At 38.8% G+C, this 17,778-nt stretch overlaps 3 protein-coding genes across 3 annotated transcripts; all 3 read left to right on the top strand.

Moving 5' to 3' along the window:
* The first annotated feature begins 961 nt into the window (after positions 1-961).
* Positions 962-4,132, top strand: LOC146580226 (transmembrane protein 272-like). The gene is made up of 5 exons (XM_085266881.1): positions 962-1,107; positions 1,436-1,511; positions 1,590-1,640; positions 1,734-1,916; positions 3,480-4,132. Exons 2-5 carry the CDS (start codon positions 1,451-1,453, stop codon positions 3,656-3,658), a joined length of 474 nt encoding a protein of 157 aa, XP_085123007.1. The 5' UTR covers positions 962-1,107; positions 1,436-1,450; the 3' UTR covers positions 3,659-4,132.
* Positions 4,133-5,204: 1,072 nt separating this feature from the next.
* On the top strand, positions 5,205-7,648 carry LOC146580225 (transmembrane protein 272-like). Its single transcript, XM_085266879.1, has 5 exons — positions 5,205-5,560; positions 5,756-5,826; positions 5,913-5,963; positions 6,107-6,271; positions 7,046-7,648. The coding sequence occupies exons 2-5, from the start codon at positions 5,778-5,780 to the stop codon at positions 7,258-7,260; spliced, it is 480 nt and encodes a 159-aa protein (XP_085123005.1). The 5' UTR covers positions 5,205-5,560; positions 5,756-5,777; the 3' UTR covers positions 7,261-7,648.
* Positions 7,649-14,038: 6,390 nt separating this feature from the next.
* On the top strand, positions 14,039-17,649 carry LOC146580224 (uncharacterized). The gene is made up of 5 exons (XM_085266878.1): positions 14,039-14,060; positions 14,332-14,402; positions 14,487-14,537; positions 14,680-14,844; positions 16,294-17,649. Exons 2-5 carry the CDS (start codon positions 14,354-14,356, stop codon positions 16,506-16,508), a joined length of 480 nt encoding a protein of 159 aa, XP_085123004.1. The 5' UTR covers positions 14,039-14,060; positions 14,332-14,353; the 3' UTR covers positions 16,509-17,649.
* The last annotated feature ends 129 nt before the right edge of the window (positions 17,650-17,778 follow it).

Here is a 17,778-nt window from a genome sequence, read left to right as displayed (position 1 = left end):
CCACCATCGACCCACCATAGCTGGACTGGGCATCGAGCTCCCAGGCCTCTGGTAGAGGACCTGAGCTTGAAGAATAAAGACAGCTCTCAGGTGCGAAATTTGTTTTGTTTAAATGTATATAACAGAACAAAACAGCATATGCAGCATGCTCTGATGCTGTGGTGCATGTTTCAATATGCGAGTGTCCTAAGCCTTTTATTAGAGTGACAGCCTGTGGAAAGAAACAGACGTCTGCTGGTTTTGTTGTACAGTGCTCTGCAGCGCCTGCCAGGAAGGACGAGTTGGAACAGGTTGTGACCAGAGTGCTGGTTCTGGGTCTGCAGTGATGTTGCCTGATTGTTTCTTGACTCTGGATTTCTACAAATCCTGAACTGATGGCTCCTTTCAATGTGGAGCAGCAGTGGCTCTACTTTGAGCCCCTCCAAAATGACTGAAATTATTCCTCTGTCTCTAAGTAAGAGGATATCCATCCTTCAGACAAAGATCATTTCCACCGCTTTAATTCTTTTAGTAACTGCCCAAAACTTATGACCACAGGTGAGGTTGTAGGTCGACCAGTAAATTGACAGCTTTGCTCCTTTACTCAGCTCTCTTTAACATAAAGGACCTGTACAGCGACCGTATCACTACTGCAGCTACCACAATCCGCCTGTCACTCTCTCGTCTCCCCACTAGTGAACAGCAGACTTAGCGCTTTGACGCTTTGACTTTAAATTTCCTCAGGTAAACTTGTTTTGACCTCCAACAGTCTGAATGTTGCATTTACGCCTTCACATCTGGGTTCAGTCAGATTGTTTTGATTTGATTAATTCGATCCCTTTTTCACTCCTACTGAAAATTATTAAATATAATATAGAGAACCTGCATCAGGAGCAAGTAAAAATGTTCATGCATAAGCAGAAGTCAAAATGAAATAGGAAGTCAATTATATCTTTGCTGAGAAAATACAAATGAGCACAGGATTAAAAACGAGAAGAGAAATCAGGAAAAAAAAAGTCACTCAATTCGGAAGTCAAGACCAGTATTTAAATGACGTGAACTCTTCTTAATCCCCAGATGTTCTTCTAATTTTCATAGACAAGGTTGGAGGAAGAGGGACTCAAGAAGGTACAGCATCACCTTTATGACATTTTTACCATTATTTACGACTAACTCATCTGAAAACGTCTTCCCAGTGAAAATGGCTCAGTTTAAAGTTTGCTTGGTTATCTGGTCAGATTTACTGCGACTGTTCATGTTTACACTAGTGTAGTTGTTAAAAAAAATAACATGAAATTTACCTAAAATTATACTACAATGTCTTTGTTGGTATTTCATATATCATGAAAAAATTGTAACACTTGTTTTCAAATATCACCCGCCTGACAGCTTTCTGTGTGCAGTGTTGTGATTGTTGTGAACAGAGCTGGAGCTTCTGTGTCTTTTCCTTTTAAAGTTATCATTGGTGACGATGCCTGACACTGACACGATTCGGCACATCCGCAGACCTAAACCTCCATGTGTGGTTGTAGGTAAGAACTGGTGCCACACTGACCTCACATGAGCAGACGCTCCTGATGACTTTAACATGTGTTCTGTTTTTGCGTCAGGATGTTTCCAGGTGATTTTGTGCATCATGCCCATTGCTCAGTTCATCATTGGTAAGCACAGGTGCACTCACTGTTACCAAGATGTACACATTTTTTATGAATTTATGAAGTGCAGAGTTCAGTAATGTTTCATTTGTCATAAAGGAGCGTTGTACCAGTTTGACTGCCCCAGGCAGCCCTACATTCCCATCTACCTGCTGGTGATGGGAGTGGTCTTCATGCTGCTGGCTCTGCTCTCCATCCTTCCGTGTTCCGCAGGCTTCGGCAGCCACAGCGGCGCCTGGACCTGCCTCGTCTCACTCTTCTTCTTCTGCTGGTTCATTGCTGGTAAGCTGAAAGAGTCAGATGGCTGACCAATCTGTGGACAAACTAAGCAAACCCAATTTCTACGAGCAGAAAGCAGCTTTTCTTTTTTTGCTTTCCAGAAAGCAAATGTCAGAGTCAGCACGTAGGTAAAACCTTCAGACGTGTTCACACAGTTACTTCCTGCTATTGTTACTCATATGTTACTTCTATTGGTTTCCTTGGTTATCTCCATCAGACCACACTATGTATGTGTGTTGTTACAGTAAACTGACATTGGATTTTGATTAATTAGGAAGTAAGAGCTTGTTGTCTGAGACTGAAAGTCTGCACTTCAGTCACATCTTGATAGTTTCATTTTAAATTCACTATCAAAGAAATGTGTGATTGTTCAAAAACATATAAAAACCATTGTTTTCATGTATCAAAGTTCCTGATATCGGTGATGAACTCACAGCGACCCATGTTTCAGTTCTCCTGTTTGTTTTTGGTTATAACCTGTAGCTTTAAAGTTTGGTTTCACTCTAGGACATCTCAGTGACCTAATTTTCTACATATATAACTATTCAAATAAAGCAACTGCAGAAAACATTTTCTATCACTTTTGAAAAAGACAAGTATATTAGGTGTACCATAATTTTATTGGGACATAATTTCCAGAGGTGGGAACTAATACTTTACTTGAGTATTTATTTTTCTGACAACCTTTTACTTTTATTATAATGTGTTTTGATAAATGACGTATCTTTATATTGTGAAACGTCCTGCAACGTAAACTAAGCTATACTAGCTTTGTGTTACTCAAAGGTTGCATGAAGATACTGAGCAGTTTTGTGCAGGATAAACAGGTTAGCTTCCGTTAATGTGGTTCATTCACAGTAGATCACTGTGTTGGACCAGTGCACAGTGGCTGTGTTAGGTTACATTAAGTGTAGCAGAGATTAATTTACATTTAAGATGACGACACTTAGATTTATTGGTTGAAATCAACCTTTTTACCAACCTTATGTTGTCTAGTATAAAGACAACGTACAGTAGGGTGAAGCATCTTTACTTTAACTTTATTGATTTATAGAGCACTCTTCACAGGATAGAAAACCACAAAGTGCTTCACAATAATATAAAACATCTGCTGACATCTTGTTAAATTCAGTTGTGTAAATCTACAAAGAGCAGCAGGTCAGCTGATCACAGGCTGCACGCTAAGAAAATCTACTGAAGCTGATCAGAAATTATTGTCAGTTGTGAATATTTGTGTCACCTTGAGCCACGACAACAGATCTTAGTGCTCCTCCACCCCTCTTTTACTGCTTACAGTTTAGATTTGAATAACAACTATACTCTCATCTACTAATATTATTCTATTAATATATTAATATAACAGGAGGCCCTGTTACCTGTGCATATAAATGATTAGTAGAATTGTGATTCAAAGAGCTACTACTTACTTTCCTACTTTCAGAGCCTGGACTTTTTTACTTATACTTGAGTAAAAAAGTGGGTTCAGTACGAATCAGATGAATGCACACTGCTCATGAAACTCTTCACTGCTATATTAAACATTTTATTTTTGCTCTTGTCTTTCAGGAAATGTGTGGATCTACTCCGTCTATGAGCCCAACTACAATAAGACAGTAAGCAGGGATGTGTACTGCAACAAGACGCTCTACCTGTTTGCCTTCTGGACCACCAACATGACCTACGTCCTGTTCGGCTTTTTGCTTTTCTGTACCTGTTGTCCGTGGACTCTGTGTGGTGAAGATTAAAATACATACACAAAATATTTTATGGTGCAGACTTGAGATCAGCGACCCACATTTACATACTGCTAGGATGGGCTGAATTTTAACAGTCGGGGGCACAAGCTCAGTAACCTCTTATTGGTTTGACTTGTTTGCATGTGTAGAGCTCTGTCTTTACATTAGTCTCCCCCTGTGCCATGAATTGAGTGCAGAAAATATCAACAGATATCAAAGATATTAATGTCACTGTGCTAGATGCAAAGATAGGAAGTGTGAACTTTCAACGAACTATATCATGGGAACAATAAACTACCACGTTGTAACTGGTTCCCTTCATAAGAGAAAAATAAAAATATTTCAGTCTTTGTTTGCCGTCATCACTTTTTAATTAAATCTCTCCACCTATGTTAGTTTTTAATTCCTTTAACTGTCATGTTGTGTCAAATTTGACTGATTTAAAAGTTTTACGTACCTAATTTGATTAGACTGACCTAAGATTCCATGACTTTGTCCACAAAGAGGATTTCAACACAAAATATAAATTAGATCCATCTGCATCCAACTTTGTGTGTTTTATTCAACATTTCTACACTCTTGGTTTTCCCGGTCAAAAAAAGCCGGTCATTAAAAATTAATGGGAGAGGCAATTAGCGTAAATAACTGAGTACAGGTACATGCACATTTGTCACATGTACACTTGCAAGCAAGCACCTATACATGTGCATAAACACACACACATACACACATACAGACACCTTGGGTTACTTGGGAAACACTACGCGAACCTTAGTGCCCAGGAGAGCCTCTCTTCTACAGGAATAGCTCACAGGTCACTGTGTGGCACCATCATAGCAGGTCAATACACCTTAAGTGAGACTCTATGTATTTGATCACTACACTGGTGAGGAGGAGAGAGGCCAGGAAACTGACAGAATATAATCTGACCAAGAAATGACTGATGAGGAAGAATTCAGTGATGAAGAGGAGCTGAGGCTGCTGTCAGATTTAAGTTTAAAAAAAGGGAACTTTTCCCACCTGAGAATCAAGTTTGGCTTTTAGCTTAAAATGTCATCAGGATTAACACAGGACCAGCAGAATGTGCCGTACCCAAGAATCTCTCAAAACCGTAGTGATAAGTTTGACCAACCTGGAGGGGAAACAGTTTTAGCACAGCAACTGGAAGGAGGTAACCTAGAAAGACACCAAAGACATGGTTAAATCAGAAACATTCTGCATACTGCGATCCGTATTTTGGATCTTAGTTTTGATCAAAAACAGAGCTGTGGGGGGATTTCCACCATGTCACGGTCTCTGCTTTCTATTGTTTTGTTGAACATAAAGGCTAAAATGTCCGAAACATTTTTTTAAAAAGTGCTTTTATTCGTGGTAATATCACTGTTATACAAACGATTATCTGAGTAAATGGCTTGTGAATCCTCATGGCAAGTTCTCCCAGCGCAATGAGACTCTGTAACAGGAAGTTCAGACAACAACACATTCATGTGTGAACACGTTACCAAGTTCTCGTGCAAACATTCTCTTCGTGCCCTTCAAACAAGACACACAGGCAGGTAGGGCTGCAACAAACTATTTAAACTAACACGCCTTTTATTGCTGTCATATAATACATCTGTTTGGGGGTTTTTTAACTACATGAAACACACATAAAGTTTAAACCTTTCTTTTTTGTCTATTACATGTTGGCTTTGGCACGTATTGGTAAATGGCCTGCATTTGTATAGCGCTTTACTCAGTCCCTAAGGACCCCAAAGCGCTTTACACTACATTCAGTCATTCACCCATTCACACACTGGCAATGGCAAGCTACGTTGTAGCCACAGCTGCCCTGGGCGCACTGACAGACGCGTGGCTGCCGGACACTGGCGCCACCGGGCCCTCTGACCACCACCAGTAGGTAAACATGGGGTAAGTATCTTGCCCAAGGATATTTGGCATGCAGCCAGGAGGCAGCGTGGGATCAAACCACCGATCTTCTGATTTCTCTTTCACAGACTTGTGAACACTGTTTGTGATCTGCCTTGTTTCTCTGTTCATTTGTCATTTGCCTGACAGTTAAAGGCAACCTGAGCTCGTCTCACAGCTTCCTTTGTGTCTCTGTAGGTTTCATTTCTAACTAGTCACGATGCCAGAGAGCGATAGACCTCAACACACTTGGATACCTCGAGTAATAAGTAAGAAAGTGATTTTGAACAGTTTTGCACACATCTGCAGCTGCTGTGTGTCATTTGTAACTGAAACCATGTCTGCCTTCCTTCAGGGTGTATCTATGGGATTTTTCTCATCATGTTTATTGTTGAGGGGATTGTTGGTAAGTGTGAGTGGCTCTATATACAGACTGAATTTATCTACATTCATTTTATGTGTTGGAAGGAAAATTTGAAAAATCAAATAACAAGAACTATGCAACAATGACTTGACAGTTGTCTTCATTTTCATGCTTGTGCTCTGTAGGATCTGTGTACTTTAATGACTGTCCAAGGGCGCCCTCCATTCCCGTCATTCTGGTTTTTTGTGGATTCATACCTGTCTTGTGGGGATTGAGCCGGTTTTTGAACAGGTGCAATATTTTCTTCGACTGTCTGTTCCTCTACCTCTTTTTTGCCTGGTTCATTATCGGTAAGTATCCTGGTTCTGGATCACTTGACCCAGCATTTTGAGGAACTTTGTTTTGAGCAGCCTTATTAAACAGCTCACTTTCTGATAAAATAAAGTTTTGTTCCACGCTTCTACTTTTGGGTCCACAAGTATAACTCCACAAAGTGTGTATCGTCAGCTTGTGGCAGTAAGCTTGAAGTTATATTCAGCTTCTTAACAGTGAAGGTTGCTGTTGTAATACACAGCCAGGCACTGCAGTACATATCTGATGTGATTAGCAACATGGTGGTGACAAATGCTGTATTTTTCAAAGGCCAAGTGCAGCTTCTCATGACTGAAATTAGACCAAAAACAAAACTTAAAGCTAAATTATTTTTGGAAAAATGATACCATTATTGCCCTGTGGTTGCTGAAAATGCAAACCTGCCACTTCAGCCTCCAAACTGCTCTCAATGCTCACTTTATGATTTTTTCTACTGTTGGCTCTGTACAGCACAAACTGTCAGTTTATGAGAGGTAGCCAATCAGAAGAAAGTTGGCTGTTTGAAAATTAAACTAGATCATTATGAATAATTAGCCACTCTAGAATGAGATTAAATTAAGTCATGCAGCTTTTAAACACAAATAGAGATCAATGATAACCTGGAGTTCAAACATCTTGTCTGAAAAGTCATTTATATTAAGGTTTACTAAATGAAAGTTTTTTAATGCAAGAATAAATGCATTACGGCAATATTTGTTGTTGCCAAGCATGATCAGACCTTATTTTCTGAGATCTTATTTACATTTTTCCAGGTAGCATAATCGTCTACTCCATCTATGAACCCGACTACAACAAGAACACTACAGACACCGATCACTACTGCAACAAGACGCTCTACCTGTCTGCATTTTGTTGCATCACCCTGACCTACGTCCTGACAGGTGTTTATGTTTTCACTTATTTTTTTGCTCTCTGCACCAACCAGATGGTTTACGATGATGAGGATCGGCCACTGCTGTGGAGCTAATCATATGAAAGTGTGTACGTAGACCAATACTGATGAAACAGATTAGAATGGTGCCACAATAAAATATATCACACTGTATGAACATATGCTACTACTACTACTAATAATAATACTAATGGCACGGACTGAAATAAAATCATAAGCAAACAACAGACCAAATATTATATTAATATTTTAATCTGTTCTTTATTTAGAACATCATACATTTAAGGAAGAAGTGAACATGACTTATTGAGATACAGAATTCGGTTAAGACACTGATGACCCATCATGGCAGAGTAAATGATCATGATTTTCCCTGTTTAACAAACATATATAAGTTTTGTGTTAATGAAATGTGTGATTTTGTTTATTTGCCAACATTCATGCCGTTTCTTTTTTGTTTAATTTTAAGTCAACAAAAATAAATAAATAAATAAATAAATAAAAGGCTGCCCTTTTTATTACCCCGTTACATCTTCTGCAATTTTTTGTCAACAATAAATTGAATAAATTGATATTTTTTTTTTTCACAATGAACTAAACAGAAACAAATGTGGGAACTAAAAAGTAGGAGAAGTATTTTGGAAGAGCAGAGATTTCGTGCTTCAAAGAAACACATGTCAGACAGGAAAGGCTCAGTGGGTTTGGACAACAGCACAATGCTCCGGAGTCTGCTGTAGTCAGTGCTATCCTCTATGCTGTTGCATGCTGGGACAGCACGTTGAGGGTTGCAGATGCCAACAGACTGAATAAACTGATCTGCAAGGCGACTAATGTTGTGGGGATGGAGCCAGACTCCCTTAAGGTGATGTGGGAGAGGCAGATGTTGTTCATGATAAGGACAATACTGGACAATACATCCCACCCGCTCTGTGACGTTCTGGCCAGTCACATGGAGCAGGTTCAGTGACAGACTGAGATTACCTACATGCAATGTTACGCTTAAATGCAGATGTTGGTCTCAACCTTGGTGTTTTTCTAAGCATTTGTACTGTGGTGAGAAGTACTGAGCCCAACATAAATAACTTATATAATAACCAATCAATATATAAGTTAAGATTGAAGCAGCCACTGATCCATTTTTTCATCCTGAGACCATCTTTTAATTTAATCAAAGTAAAGTTAACTTTTACTTCTGAGCCATAGGTGGTGGTGGGTTTTAATAGACGAGCTAGCCTGGTCTATATTAAAAGGACCTGCTCTCAGATTCAGACCTCAGCACCACCCAGTGACAATAATAATAATGGATCGCATTTATATAGCGCTTTTCGGGGCCCTCAAAGCACATTACAATACCACTATTCATTCACTCTCACACACTGGTGGAGGCAGCTACAGTTGTAGCCACAGCTGCCCTGGGGCAGACTGACAGAAGCGAGGCTGCCATATCGCGCCATCGGCCCCTCTGGCCATCACCAGTAGGTGAAGTGTCTTGCCCAAGGACACAACGACCGAGACTGTCCGAGCTGGGGCTTGAACCAGCAACCTTCCGGTTGACAAGACGAACTGCCAACTCTTTGAGCCACGATCGCTCAAAGAGACAAATCATCCTATATGTTCACTTATTGTGGTAACTCCAAAATTAACTGATAAAAACATTAGAAAAGGAAAGAAAAAAAATTCCACATGATGTGCAGCTGTTTTATTGATAAAGTTAAAGAGAAAACATCAAAGGAATTAATCATCCATGTAACTGAGTCACTATACAGGAACATAAACAGTACCTTTGTTTGGTGTTTCAGAAAGTTGTTCATCTCAGACCTGCAGAGCGTCTGTTTTTAACACTGAATGTAGTCAGCTGCATGAAGATGAGATTTTCTCTGACAGCATTAAAAAAAAAGCCTAATGGAAGGTCAAAGGTCGTCACTTGATGGCTGAACTAAAAACTTTAATCTGGAATTCTTTCACACTGTGTTTTTCCAATGGTGTGTAATTTACCACAAAGTAATTCAGAGTCATTCATATCAGAGCAACCAGAAAGGATAATACATTTTTAAATACACAACTTTCTACAGGACTATTATCATTGTGTAACAGTCCACAGCCTCTCAGAACTCTCTGAATATCCGTATCACACTGTTAATGAAGTGCTAGGTTTGTCCATCTTTTCCTGTCTTCTCATCCTACAGTGGAGGTCTGAAGAAGACTATGAGTCCTGCTTGATCCCTGTTAGGACCTTTACTCTTCCTGATGTTTCTGAAATGATGTCTCTCTGTCAGTGTGTCAACAGAACATCTGGCACAGGACAGCTGCAATGAAAGAAATTGAAATAAAATAACATCTGAACCCAGGAAACCCAGCTTGGTCCTGATGGTCTCCTTCACAAGTTTTCCCCCCAGGGTGAATGTAGCTGTTGATAATAATGTGGACTGTTATTAAAGGGTACATGAAACGCTTAACACATACAGGCTAATTTACATCACAGAGCTCTGCTCTCAAATACTGACCTAGATGTGACTCTGTCTGTGAAGTTGGATTTAAGAAATAAGTGCTTAAAGTTAAAGATTTAAAACATACTTCTGTCAGTATAGACTATGATGTCATGTGGTTGGTTGGGGCTAATAGAATAACATTTATCTTAGCTAACAAGTGTCAGAATCGATAACTCAGAGGAACATAAGGACACTAAAGCTAAAAAAATCTGTTTAAGGGGATCACTTTTGTGCTGCCAAGGCTTAAGAAACCAAGGTAATGCTGTCCACTATCAGTCTCTTTAACAGTAAGTGGCTATTTCCTGTTTGGCTAGCTGCACTCAAACCGGAAATCCAGCTGTTAGCTGTAATCTTTGGGTTTATTTGTAAAACACTTTATGAATAAAAACGAAGGCGAGCGCCTTTCACACATCAGGTGACGGCCTGGTGAAGCCGACAGAACCACATCATATGCAAAAAAGCTAAGATGAGATTCTTATTTTGCCCAAGTGGATTTGAACAGAATCGATGACAAAGGGCAGGCCTGGCCGAGTCCAAAACCCAGCGGAAACGAGTCCAACTTGTTGACAGCTACATAGACCAAGCACCCCATATAGTTAAAGCACATCCTCCAGTCCCCCTTCTTGAACATGGGAACGACCATCCTGTCTGCCAATCCAGAGGTACCACCCCTGATCTCCACACAACATTGCAGAGGTGTGTCAACCAAGACAGCCCTACAACATCCAGAGCCTTCAAGAACTCAGGGCAAACCTCATCCGCCCCAGGGGATGCGAGAGACCCTGCTTATGCAGAGCAGAGTTTTTTTGCCTTTGTCATCAGAACGTCAAGACAGTGTGACGACATTTCCTATCGTTAAATCTTCCCAAATACAACACAGCATCTGTTCCTTGGAGGATGCAGTGCTGGGGAATATAAAGTTTAAGCTAGCTATATAACTGAAAATACATTCTTTGCAACAACTTTTAGTGAAGAGAGAATAGGAGGACTGGGCAGATGTGACTTTGGGAGCTGTGAGAAAGAAAGTCTCACCTTACAGCAGTTTTGAGAACCTAATGACTAAACTACAGGTTGTAAAGTCTTTCCTTGTTAACAATTTCTTGAAAAAAGAAAACAAAGCTTGTGTTTTACTGGGAGACAGAAGCATGGTAGTTTGTATTGTAGAGTTATCAGACACATTGTGTTTAATCATGGAGTGATTGTTTTTGTCTCAATAATGACTTATTGATTTTATGGATGCTACATTTCTCCAGAAGAAAGCTTCATCTGTGACATGAAATATTACTACACTAATGTTAAAGCAAAGCAGAGGCTGTAAATATGTAAATAATATGATTTATTGTGTTTCTCCACCCAGTTTGGGAATGTATACGTATAGAGAAGATAAGGACAGTGAGAGGTAATACTTTTCACAGTGTAGTTTGTGCAAAGTGGTCTCCATTAGCAGGAGGACAATTAGCTCATGTCAGCATTCATCACCCAGTGTACTGTGTCAAAAAGGAGTCTATCAATCAAACAGGTCATACATATGTGGTTAGTCATAATTCACTGAACTTTCCATGAAAAGTGAAAGGGAAGAACTTGGAGGACAACAGCAGAAACATCTTGATAGTAAAAATATGTTCGACTGGTAATACTGGTTTATTCAGAGTTTTGGTTTCTGCTCAGTTACTCTCTGTGCAAAAGTTCAGCCACTTGCTTGCTTTCTTGCTCATTTCATGTGTACAAACTGACATAATAACGGTAATATTAAAGTCTTATATGCTGGTGTTCATGTTATTTTGTTATTTTTGATATGTAAGACTTTTCATTTCATTTCGTGTAATTCATGGAATTCAGAGTCCATCTTTTCTCATGTTCACTAAAAGCTCACATGAATCTGATTACTGAGCCAGTGTGTTATAGTTTTAATCTTTCTATACAACAGAACACCAGAGATGTGTAAGCGTGCCTTTGTTCTCCCCCTACTGAAAGGTGGTTCTTCAATGGTTAATGATTACAGGCCAGTTTCCAAACTCTGTATCTCAGCTAAGGTTCATGACAAACTTTTTAATGATTAATTTCAAGTTTTCAAGTTTCAAATTTCACATTTTATTGTCATGTACGGATAAACAGTGTATCCACATTTATCCATAATGAAATTGTTTGGCTCGTGCTCCTCAGGTTTACAGCTTTACATGAGCATATAGTTTAAAAGTTATCTGGATGAAAATAGCATTTTATCTCCTTTCCAATTTGGTTTTAGGAAACTGCACAGTACTGTAACTGCTTCCCTGTGGCCTCATAGAGATACTTAGGTATTGTGATTGAAGAAAATCTTTCCTTTAAGCCACACATTGATCCAGTATTAAAGAAACTAACTCAGAAACTCTTTTTCAGAAACGGATCATGTCTCTCTTTCACCACGAGGAAAAGCCTTGTTGCTGCCACCTCTTTACCCCTCCTGGATTACAGTGACGTAATTTACATGAATGCCTCTGCTCACTCTCTTCATCTGTTGGATTCTGTCTATCATGGAGCATTAAGATTTACAACAGGCTGTAAACCTTTAACACACCACTGTACTCTATATTTTCTGGTTGACTTGTCCTCAATGGCCTTACACAGGATGGTTCATTGGTATCACTTTATCTATAAATCTATTACTGGTTTACTGCCTTATTATTTAACAGAGTACATGTTACACAAACTACACAGTTTAGTCACTGACTGTGTCAGGACATCATTACATTCACCCCTCCATCAGTTCGTGCAGATCTTGGGAAGAAGGTGTTCTCATTTTCTGCCCTTGTTCACTGAGTAAATTGCAAAAGGATTTGAAACTCTCAGTGGATTTCACTTGCAGACTTCAAAAGATGTACAAAGGTTTTTGTGAAATCATCACTGGGAACATTGAGACACTGAGTCTCAAAGGTACAACCTGCATTACAAAGGTTAAATTATAAAATTTTTTTTACTGAAAGTTATAAAAAGATAAAAATATCGACCAAATCCATCAACACAAAGACAGTGGTGATTTATTGCTTTACAGGAATGCTGTAGCACTGCATTGCTGTAGATCATCTAAACAAGAATTCAATGTACAAGATGTGGCAAATGGAAACAGCACACACGCACACTAGTTGCTAAATCAGCTGGGGAATGTTTTTTTCAATATGTAACCGACAGTTTGATGACAGGATGTCCTAACATGCTGCTACAAGTCCTGGCACCAAATTGCAAAAAATCCTGCACTTGATGGTGATGTATGCTATTGGCTTGAAGCCAGGTCCGAACCAGCTCCAATCAGCCAGAACTCTGTTATCATGGTTCCAAATTGGTAGATGTCGTTCAATGTCCTCCATTGAGAGTGTCACCAAACATACGCCACAGCCGACCATCGAGTATCCGATAGCAAATGTCTCCTCAGAACAATCGGGCTCTCCCAAGCCCAGGCTTCTCATCGAGAAGAGGTTGTCAATTTCATTAAAGGACCAGTTGTGGATTAAAATCTATAACACAATATAGATTCATTAAAATCCTGGATCGATTTTAAAATATTTTCCCCGAAATGTCAGAATCTCAGGTTAAATCTCACAAAAACCACCAAACAGCTAAAACAGTAAATGAGATCAGGTACACGGATTCTGCAAAAAGATGTCAGCTTTCAGCCTCGCTGGCACGGACATGTCGTCGAGGCTGAAAGCCGATTTAAAAGTTTTATCTTTGAAAAATTAAGCTAATTTGATCAGACTGACCTACGATTTGTCCACAAAGAGGATTTCAATGCAAAAAACAAATCTGATTAATCTGCACACAATTTTGTGTGTTTTATTCAACATTTCTACACTCTTGGCTTTGCTGGACAAAAATATCCAATCATTCGAAACTAATAGGAGAGACAACAATTAGTGTAAATAACTGAGTTTGTCACATGTACATTTGCAAGAAAGCAAGCATACATGTGAATACACACACACACACACACACACACACACACACACACACACACACACACACACACACACACACACACACACACACACACACCTTGGGTTACTTGGGAACCACTATGGGAACCTTGGTGCCCAGTAGAACCTCTCTTCTACAGGATAGCTCAACATTTCTATCATTCAGTGATGAAGAGGAGCTGAGGCTGCCATCAGAGTGAAGTCAAAGAATGGGAACTTTTTAAAAAAGTTCTTTGTAGTTTTTATTCGTGGTAATATCACTGTTATACAAACGATTGTCTGAGTAAATGGCTTGTGAATCCTCATGGCAAGTTCTCCCAGCGCAATGAGACTCTGTAACAGGAAGTTCAGACAACAACACATTCATGTGTGAACACATTGCCAAGTTCTCGTGCAAACATTCTCTTCTTGCCCTTCAAACAAGACACACAGGCAGGTAGGGCTGCAACAAACTATTTAAACTAACACGCTTTTTATTGCTGTCATATAATACATCTGTTTTATTTGTAAAGTATGAAACAAACAAAGTTTAAATCTTTCTTCTTCTTTTTTTTGATATTACATGTTGGGTTTGGCACATATTATTTCTCTTTCACTGACTTGTGAACACTGTTTGTGATCTGCCTTGTTTCTCTGTTCATTTGTCATTTGCCTGACAGTTAAAGGCAACCTGAGCTCGTCTCACAGCTTCCTTTGTGTCTCTGTAGGTTTCATTTCTAACTAGTCACGATGCCAGAGAGCGATAGACCTCAACACACTTGGATACCTCGAGTAATAAGTAAGAAAGTGATTTTGAACAGTTTTGCACACATCTGCAGCTGCTGTGTCATTTGTAACTGAAGCCATGTCTGCCTTCCTTCAGGGTGTATCTCTGTGATTTTCTTCATCCTGTTTAGTGTTCAAGCGATAGTTGGTAAGTGTGAGTGGCTCTATATACAGACTGAATTTATCTACATTCATTTATGTGTTGGAAGGAAAATTTGAAAAATCAAATAACAAGAACTATGCAACAACGACTTGACAGTTGTCTTCATTTTCATGCTTGTGCTCTGTAGGATCTGTGTACTTTAATGACTGTCCAAGGGCGCCCTCCATTCCCGTCATTCTGGTTTTTTGTGGATTCATACCTGTCTTGTGGGGATTGAGCCGGTTTTTGAATATGTGCAATATTTTCTTCGACTGTCTGCTCTTTATCCTCGATTTTGCCATATTCATCATCAGTAAGTATCCTGGTTCTGGATCACTTGACCCAGCATTTTGAGGAACTTTGTTTTGAGCAGCCTTATTAAACAGCTCACTTTCTGTTAAAATCAAGTTTTGTTCCACGCTTCTACATTTGGGTCCACAAGTATAACTCCACAAAGTGTGTATCGTCAGATTGTGGCAGTAAGCTTGAAGTTATATTCAGCTTCTTAACAGTGAAGGTTGCTGTTGTAATACACAGCCAGGCACTGCAGTACATACCTGATGTGATTAGCAACATGGTGGTGACAAATGCTGTATTTTTCAAAGGCCAAGTGCAGCTTCTCATGACTGAAATTAGACCAAAAACAAAACTTAAAGCAAAATTATTTTTGAAAAATGATACAATTATTGCCCCGTGCTTGCTGAAAATGTAAGCCTGTCACTTGTTGGGATTAAAGAATTTGCAATAATGCTATGCTTTTTATTAATAAGTGTTATGAAGTCATATAGTGTAGTATTAAGTGGACACAGCCCTGAAAAATAAAGGCATTAGACTATGTGTAGACTCTCGCTCACGCTTGCCTGGGAAAAAGTAGATTACAGGGGACCATCTCTACTGGAAAGTTACTGAAACACTGTTGTTTAGACTAAAGTGAGAGAGCTGGTAATAAAACTGTTAGGGGCACACCACCAATTTGAGATCCACGGCAACGTGTCATGCAGGAAGCTTGTCTCTTCTAGAAGTATTGTGAAAGAGAATTAAAGTGTTAAATGATCTGCTGAGCAGTGTTTTGTCTTCCATCAGCTGCCTCTGAGGAATCAAAAGAACTCGGTGAAGTGTTGATATTTAACACACTTCATCCTCCAAACTGCTCTAAATGCTCACTTTATGATTTTTTCTACTGTTGGCTCTGTACAGCACAAACACGCCACCTACAGTTCAAACTGTCAGTTTATGAGAGGTAGCCAATCAGAGGAAATTGTCTTAGAACAAGAGGAGCCAAAGACATGCATGTGACCCTGTTATTCTAATTATTTATTATCGGTAACAGGTCTTGTGATGGGTCTTTAAAGAGTATAGGTTGTGTGAGTTTGACCATGTGAGTAGGGAGTGTTTGTAAGCTGTGAACAAATTGCCGTTTGGGGATTAATAAAGTTATTTGAATTTGAATCAAAACCTCTAGTTACAGACAAAGGATGAACTGAGAGGCTGCAAGAAGCAGAATATAAAACAAATCAGCATTATTTAAAAGTTTTAATGATGTAAATCAACTTCAGTGGAATAAAAATCTAAAGCTGGAAGTTGGTATTAAAGAAAGACACAAGAATGAGCAGGATTTTTTTTTTGTGAGGTTTAAAAAAATTAAATGTATTTCTTTAAAAATTAAACTAGAACTAACAAGAATAAATGCATTACAGCAATGTTTGTTGTTGCCAAGCATGATCAGACCTTATTTTCTGAGATCTTATTTACATTTTTCCAGATAGCATAATCGTCTACTCCATCTATGAACCCGACTACAACAAGAACACTACAGAAACCGATCACTACTGCAACAAGACACTCTACCTGTCTGCATTTTATTGCATCACCCTGACCTACATCCTGACAGGTGTTTATGCTTTCACTTATTTTTTTGCTCGCTGCACCAACCAGATGGTTTACGATGATGAGGATCGGCCACTGCTGTGGAGCTAATCATATGAATGTGTGTACGTTTGTGTGTTCCCCACCTCCTCTTAGACCAGTGGACCAATACTGATGAAACAGATTAAAATGGTTTCACAATAATATATATCATATCAAATATATCAAACTATAATGGACGTATACTAATAATAATAATGATGCTGGCTGTAATAAAATCACAAGCAAACAACAAACCAAATATTATACAAATATTTTCATGTGTGCTTATATACAGAACATAATACATTTAATGTTGGTTAATACAGCAACATGCAGTTTTTGATCTTTTGTTAGAGAAATCTTACTATTAACAAGTCATACAGATGACTCATCATAGCAGAATAAATGATCATGATCTTCCCTGTTTAACAAACGAATATATTTTGTTTTATTAAATGTGTGATTTTATTTATTTTCCAATATCCATGCTGTTTCTTTCTTCTTCTTCTTCTTTTTAATTGTAAGTAAATAAATAAATAAAATGGGTTAGGACAACAGGACAACCTGTTGTTGATTGGTTCTTGTTGTTTTGAGACAGCAGCTTTGATCATTGATGTGTGGTGTAGATTTAAGCTGCTTCAAACTTCTCTTGTACCTCCGCTAGTTTGTAAGTTAACACCAGAGCACTATTACATTTCCTAGTTGTTTATTATGCTAAACACCCCTTTTTTATTTTATTTTATTTTATTTTATTTTATTTTATTTTTGCTATGCTCTATGAGAAAACACACTTCTACCCTGTGGGGCAAGGAATCGCCTGCAGTAATATTTGAGGCCACTAGATGTCCCCCTAATGCCTCTACATCATGCAGTAAATAATTGTTATGACTGAATCTCGAATAACAAATTTTCTCAACATTATTCATTTTCTTTGCATTATTAATATATATCCTATTTTGCCTTTTGACATGATTTTTTTTCTACACTCAACCATCAGTGAAATTAAATTATTAAAAATAAAAGAGAGTGGTGTTGGAACTGAGAACAGGGCGTGTATTTCACAAGAAGCAGAAAGACCTCGTCCGGCACAGGAAGTGCACTTATACTCTGTCTACAACAATGTTTATGCGAATACGAGGGGAGGCTGATGGAAACTTCTTCTGGGAGTAAAACTGTCAGTTAGAAAAGAAGAACCATGGCCTACCTAAGAGTCTGGGGTTTTCTTCAACAGAGGTGTTTACGTTTGTGCTCTGATCTGTGAACACAAAAGAGACCTTTGGAAAACTGAAAACTAACACTGGAAAAAGGATACAGTGAATTTTCTGCAAACCCTGAGCTT

The sequence above is a fragment of the Mchenga conophoros genome, linkage group LG3 (genome assembly GCF_057382185.1).
Source record: "Mchenga conophoros isolate Kocher_MC1m ecotype Shallow Benthic linkage group LG3, M_conophoros_male_GT1.1, whole genome shotgun sequence".
Classification (NCBI taxonomy): Eukaryota; Metazoa; Chordata; class Actinopteri; order Cichliformes; family Cichlidae; genus Mchenga; species Mchenga conophoros.
The sequence above is the reverse complement of the archived record's forward strand: the minus strand, read 5'-3'. Positions and strand labels throughout refer to the sequence as shown.

Bases quoted from the DNA above. Each gene is read 5' to 3' on its own strand.
- LOC146580226 (XM_085266881.1), top strand. From the start codon at position 1,451: ATGCCTGACACTGACACGATTCGGCACATCCGCAGACCTAAACCTCCA. The intron at 1,512-1,589 runs GTAAGAACTGGT...TTTTTGCGTCAG, and splicing joins ACCTCCATGTGTGGTTGTAG to GATGTTTCCAGGTGATTTTG. The intron at 1,917-3,479 runs GTAAGCTGAAAG...CTTGTCTTTCAG, and splicing joins CTTCTGCTGGTTCATTGCTG to GAAATGTGTGGATCTACTCC.
- LOC146580225 (XM_085266879.1), top strand. From the start codon at position 5,778: ATGCCAGAGAGCGATAGACCTCAACACACTTGGATACCTCGAGTAATA. The intron at 5,964-6,106 runs GTAAGTGTGAGT...TGTGCTCTGTAG, and splicing joins TATTGTTGAGGGGATTGTTG to GATCTGTGTACTTTAATGAC. The intron at 6,272-7,045 runs GTAAGTATCCTG...ACATTTTTCCAG, and splicing joins TTTTGCCTGGTTCATTATCG to GTAGCATAATCGTCTACTCC.
- LOC146580224 (XM_085266878.1), top strand. From the start codon at position 14,354: ATGCCAGAGAGCGATAGACCTCAACACACTTGGATACCTCGAGTAATA. The intron at 14,403-14,486 runs GTAAGAAAGTGA...GCCTTCCTTCAG, and splicing joins TTGGATACCTCGAGTAATAA to GGTGTATCTCTGTGATTTTC. The intron at 14,845-16,293 runs GTAAGTATCCTG...ACATTTTTCCAG, and splicing joins TTTTGCCATATTCATCATCA to ATAGCATAATCGTCTACTCC.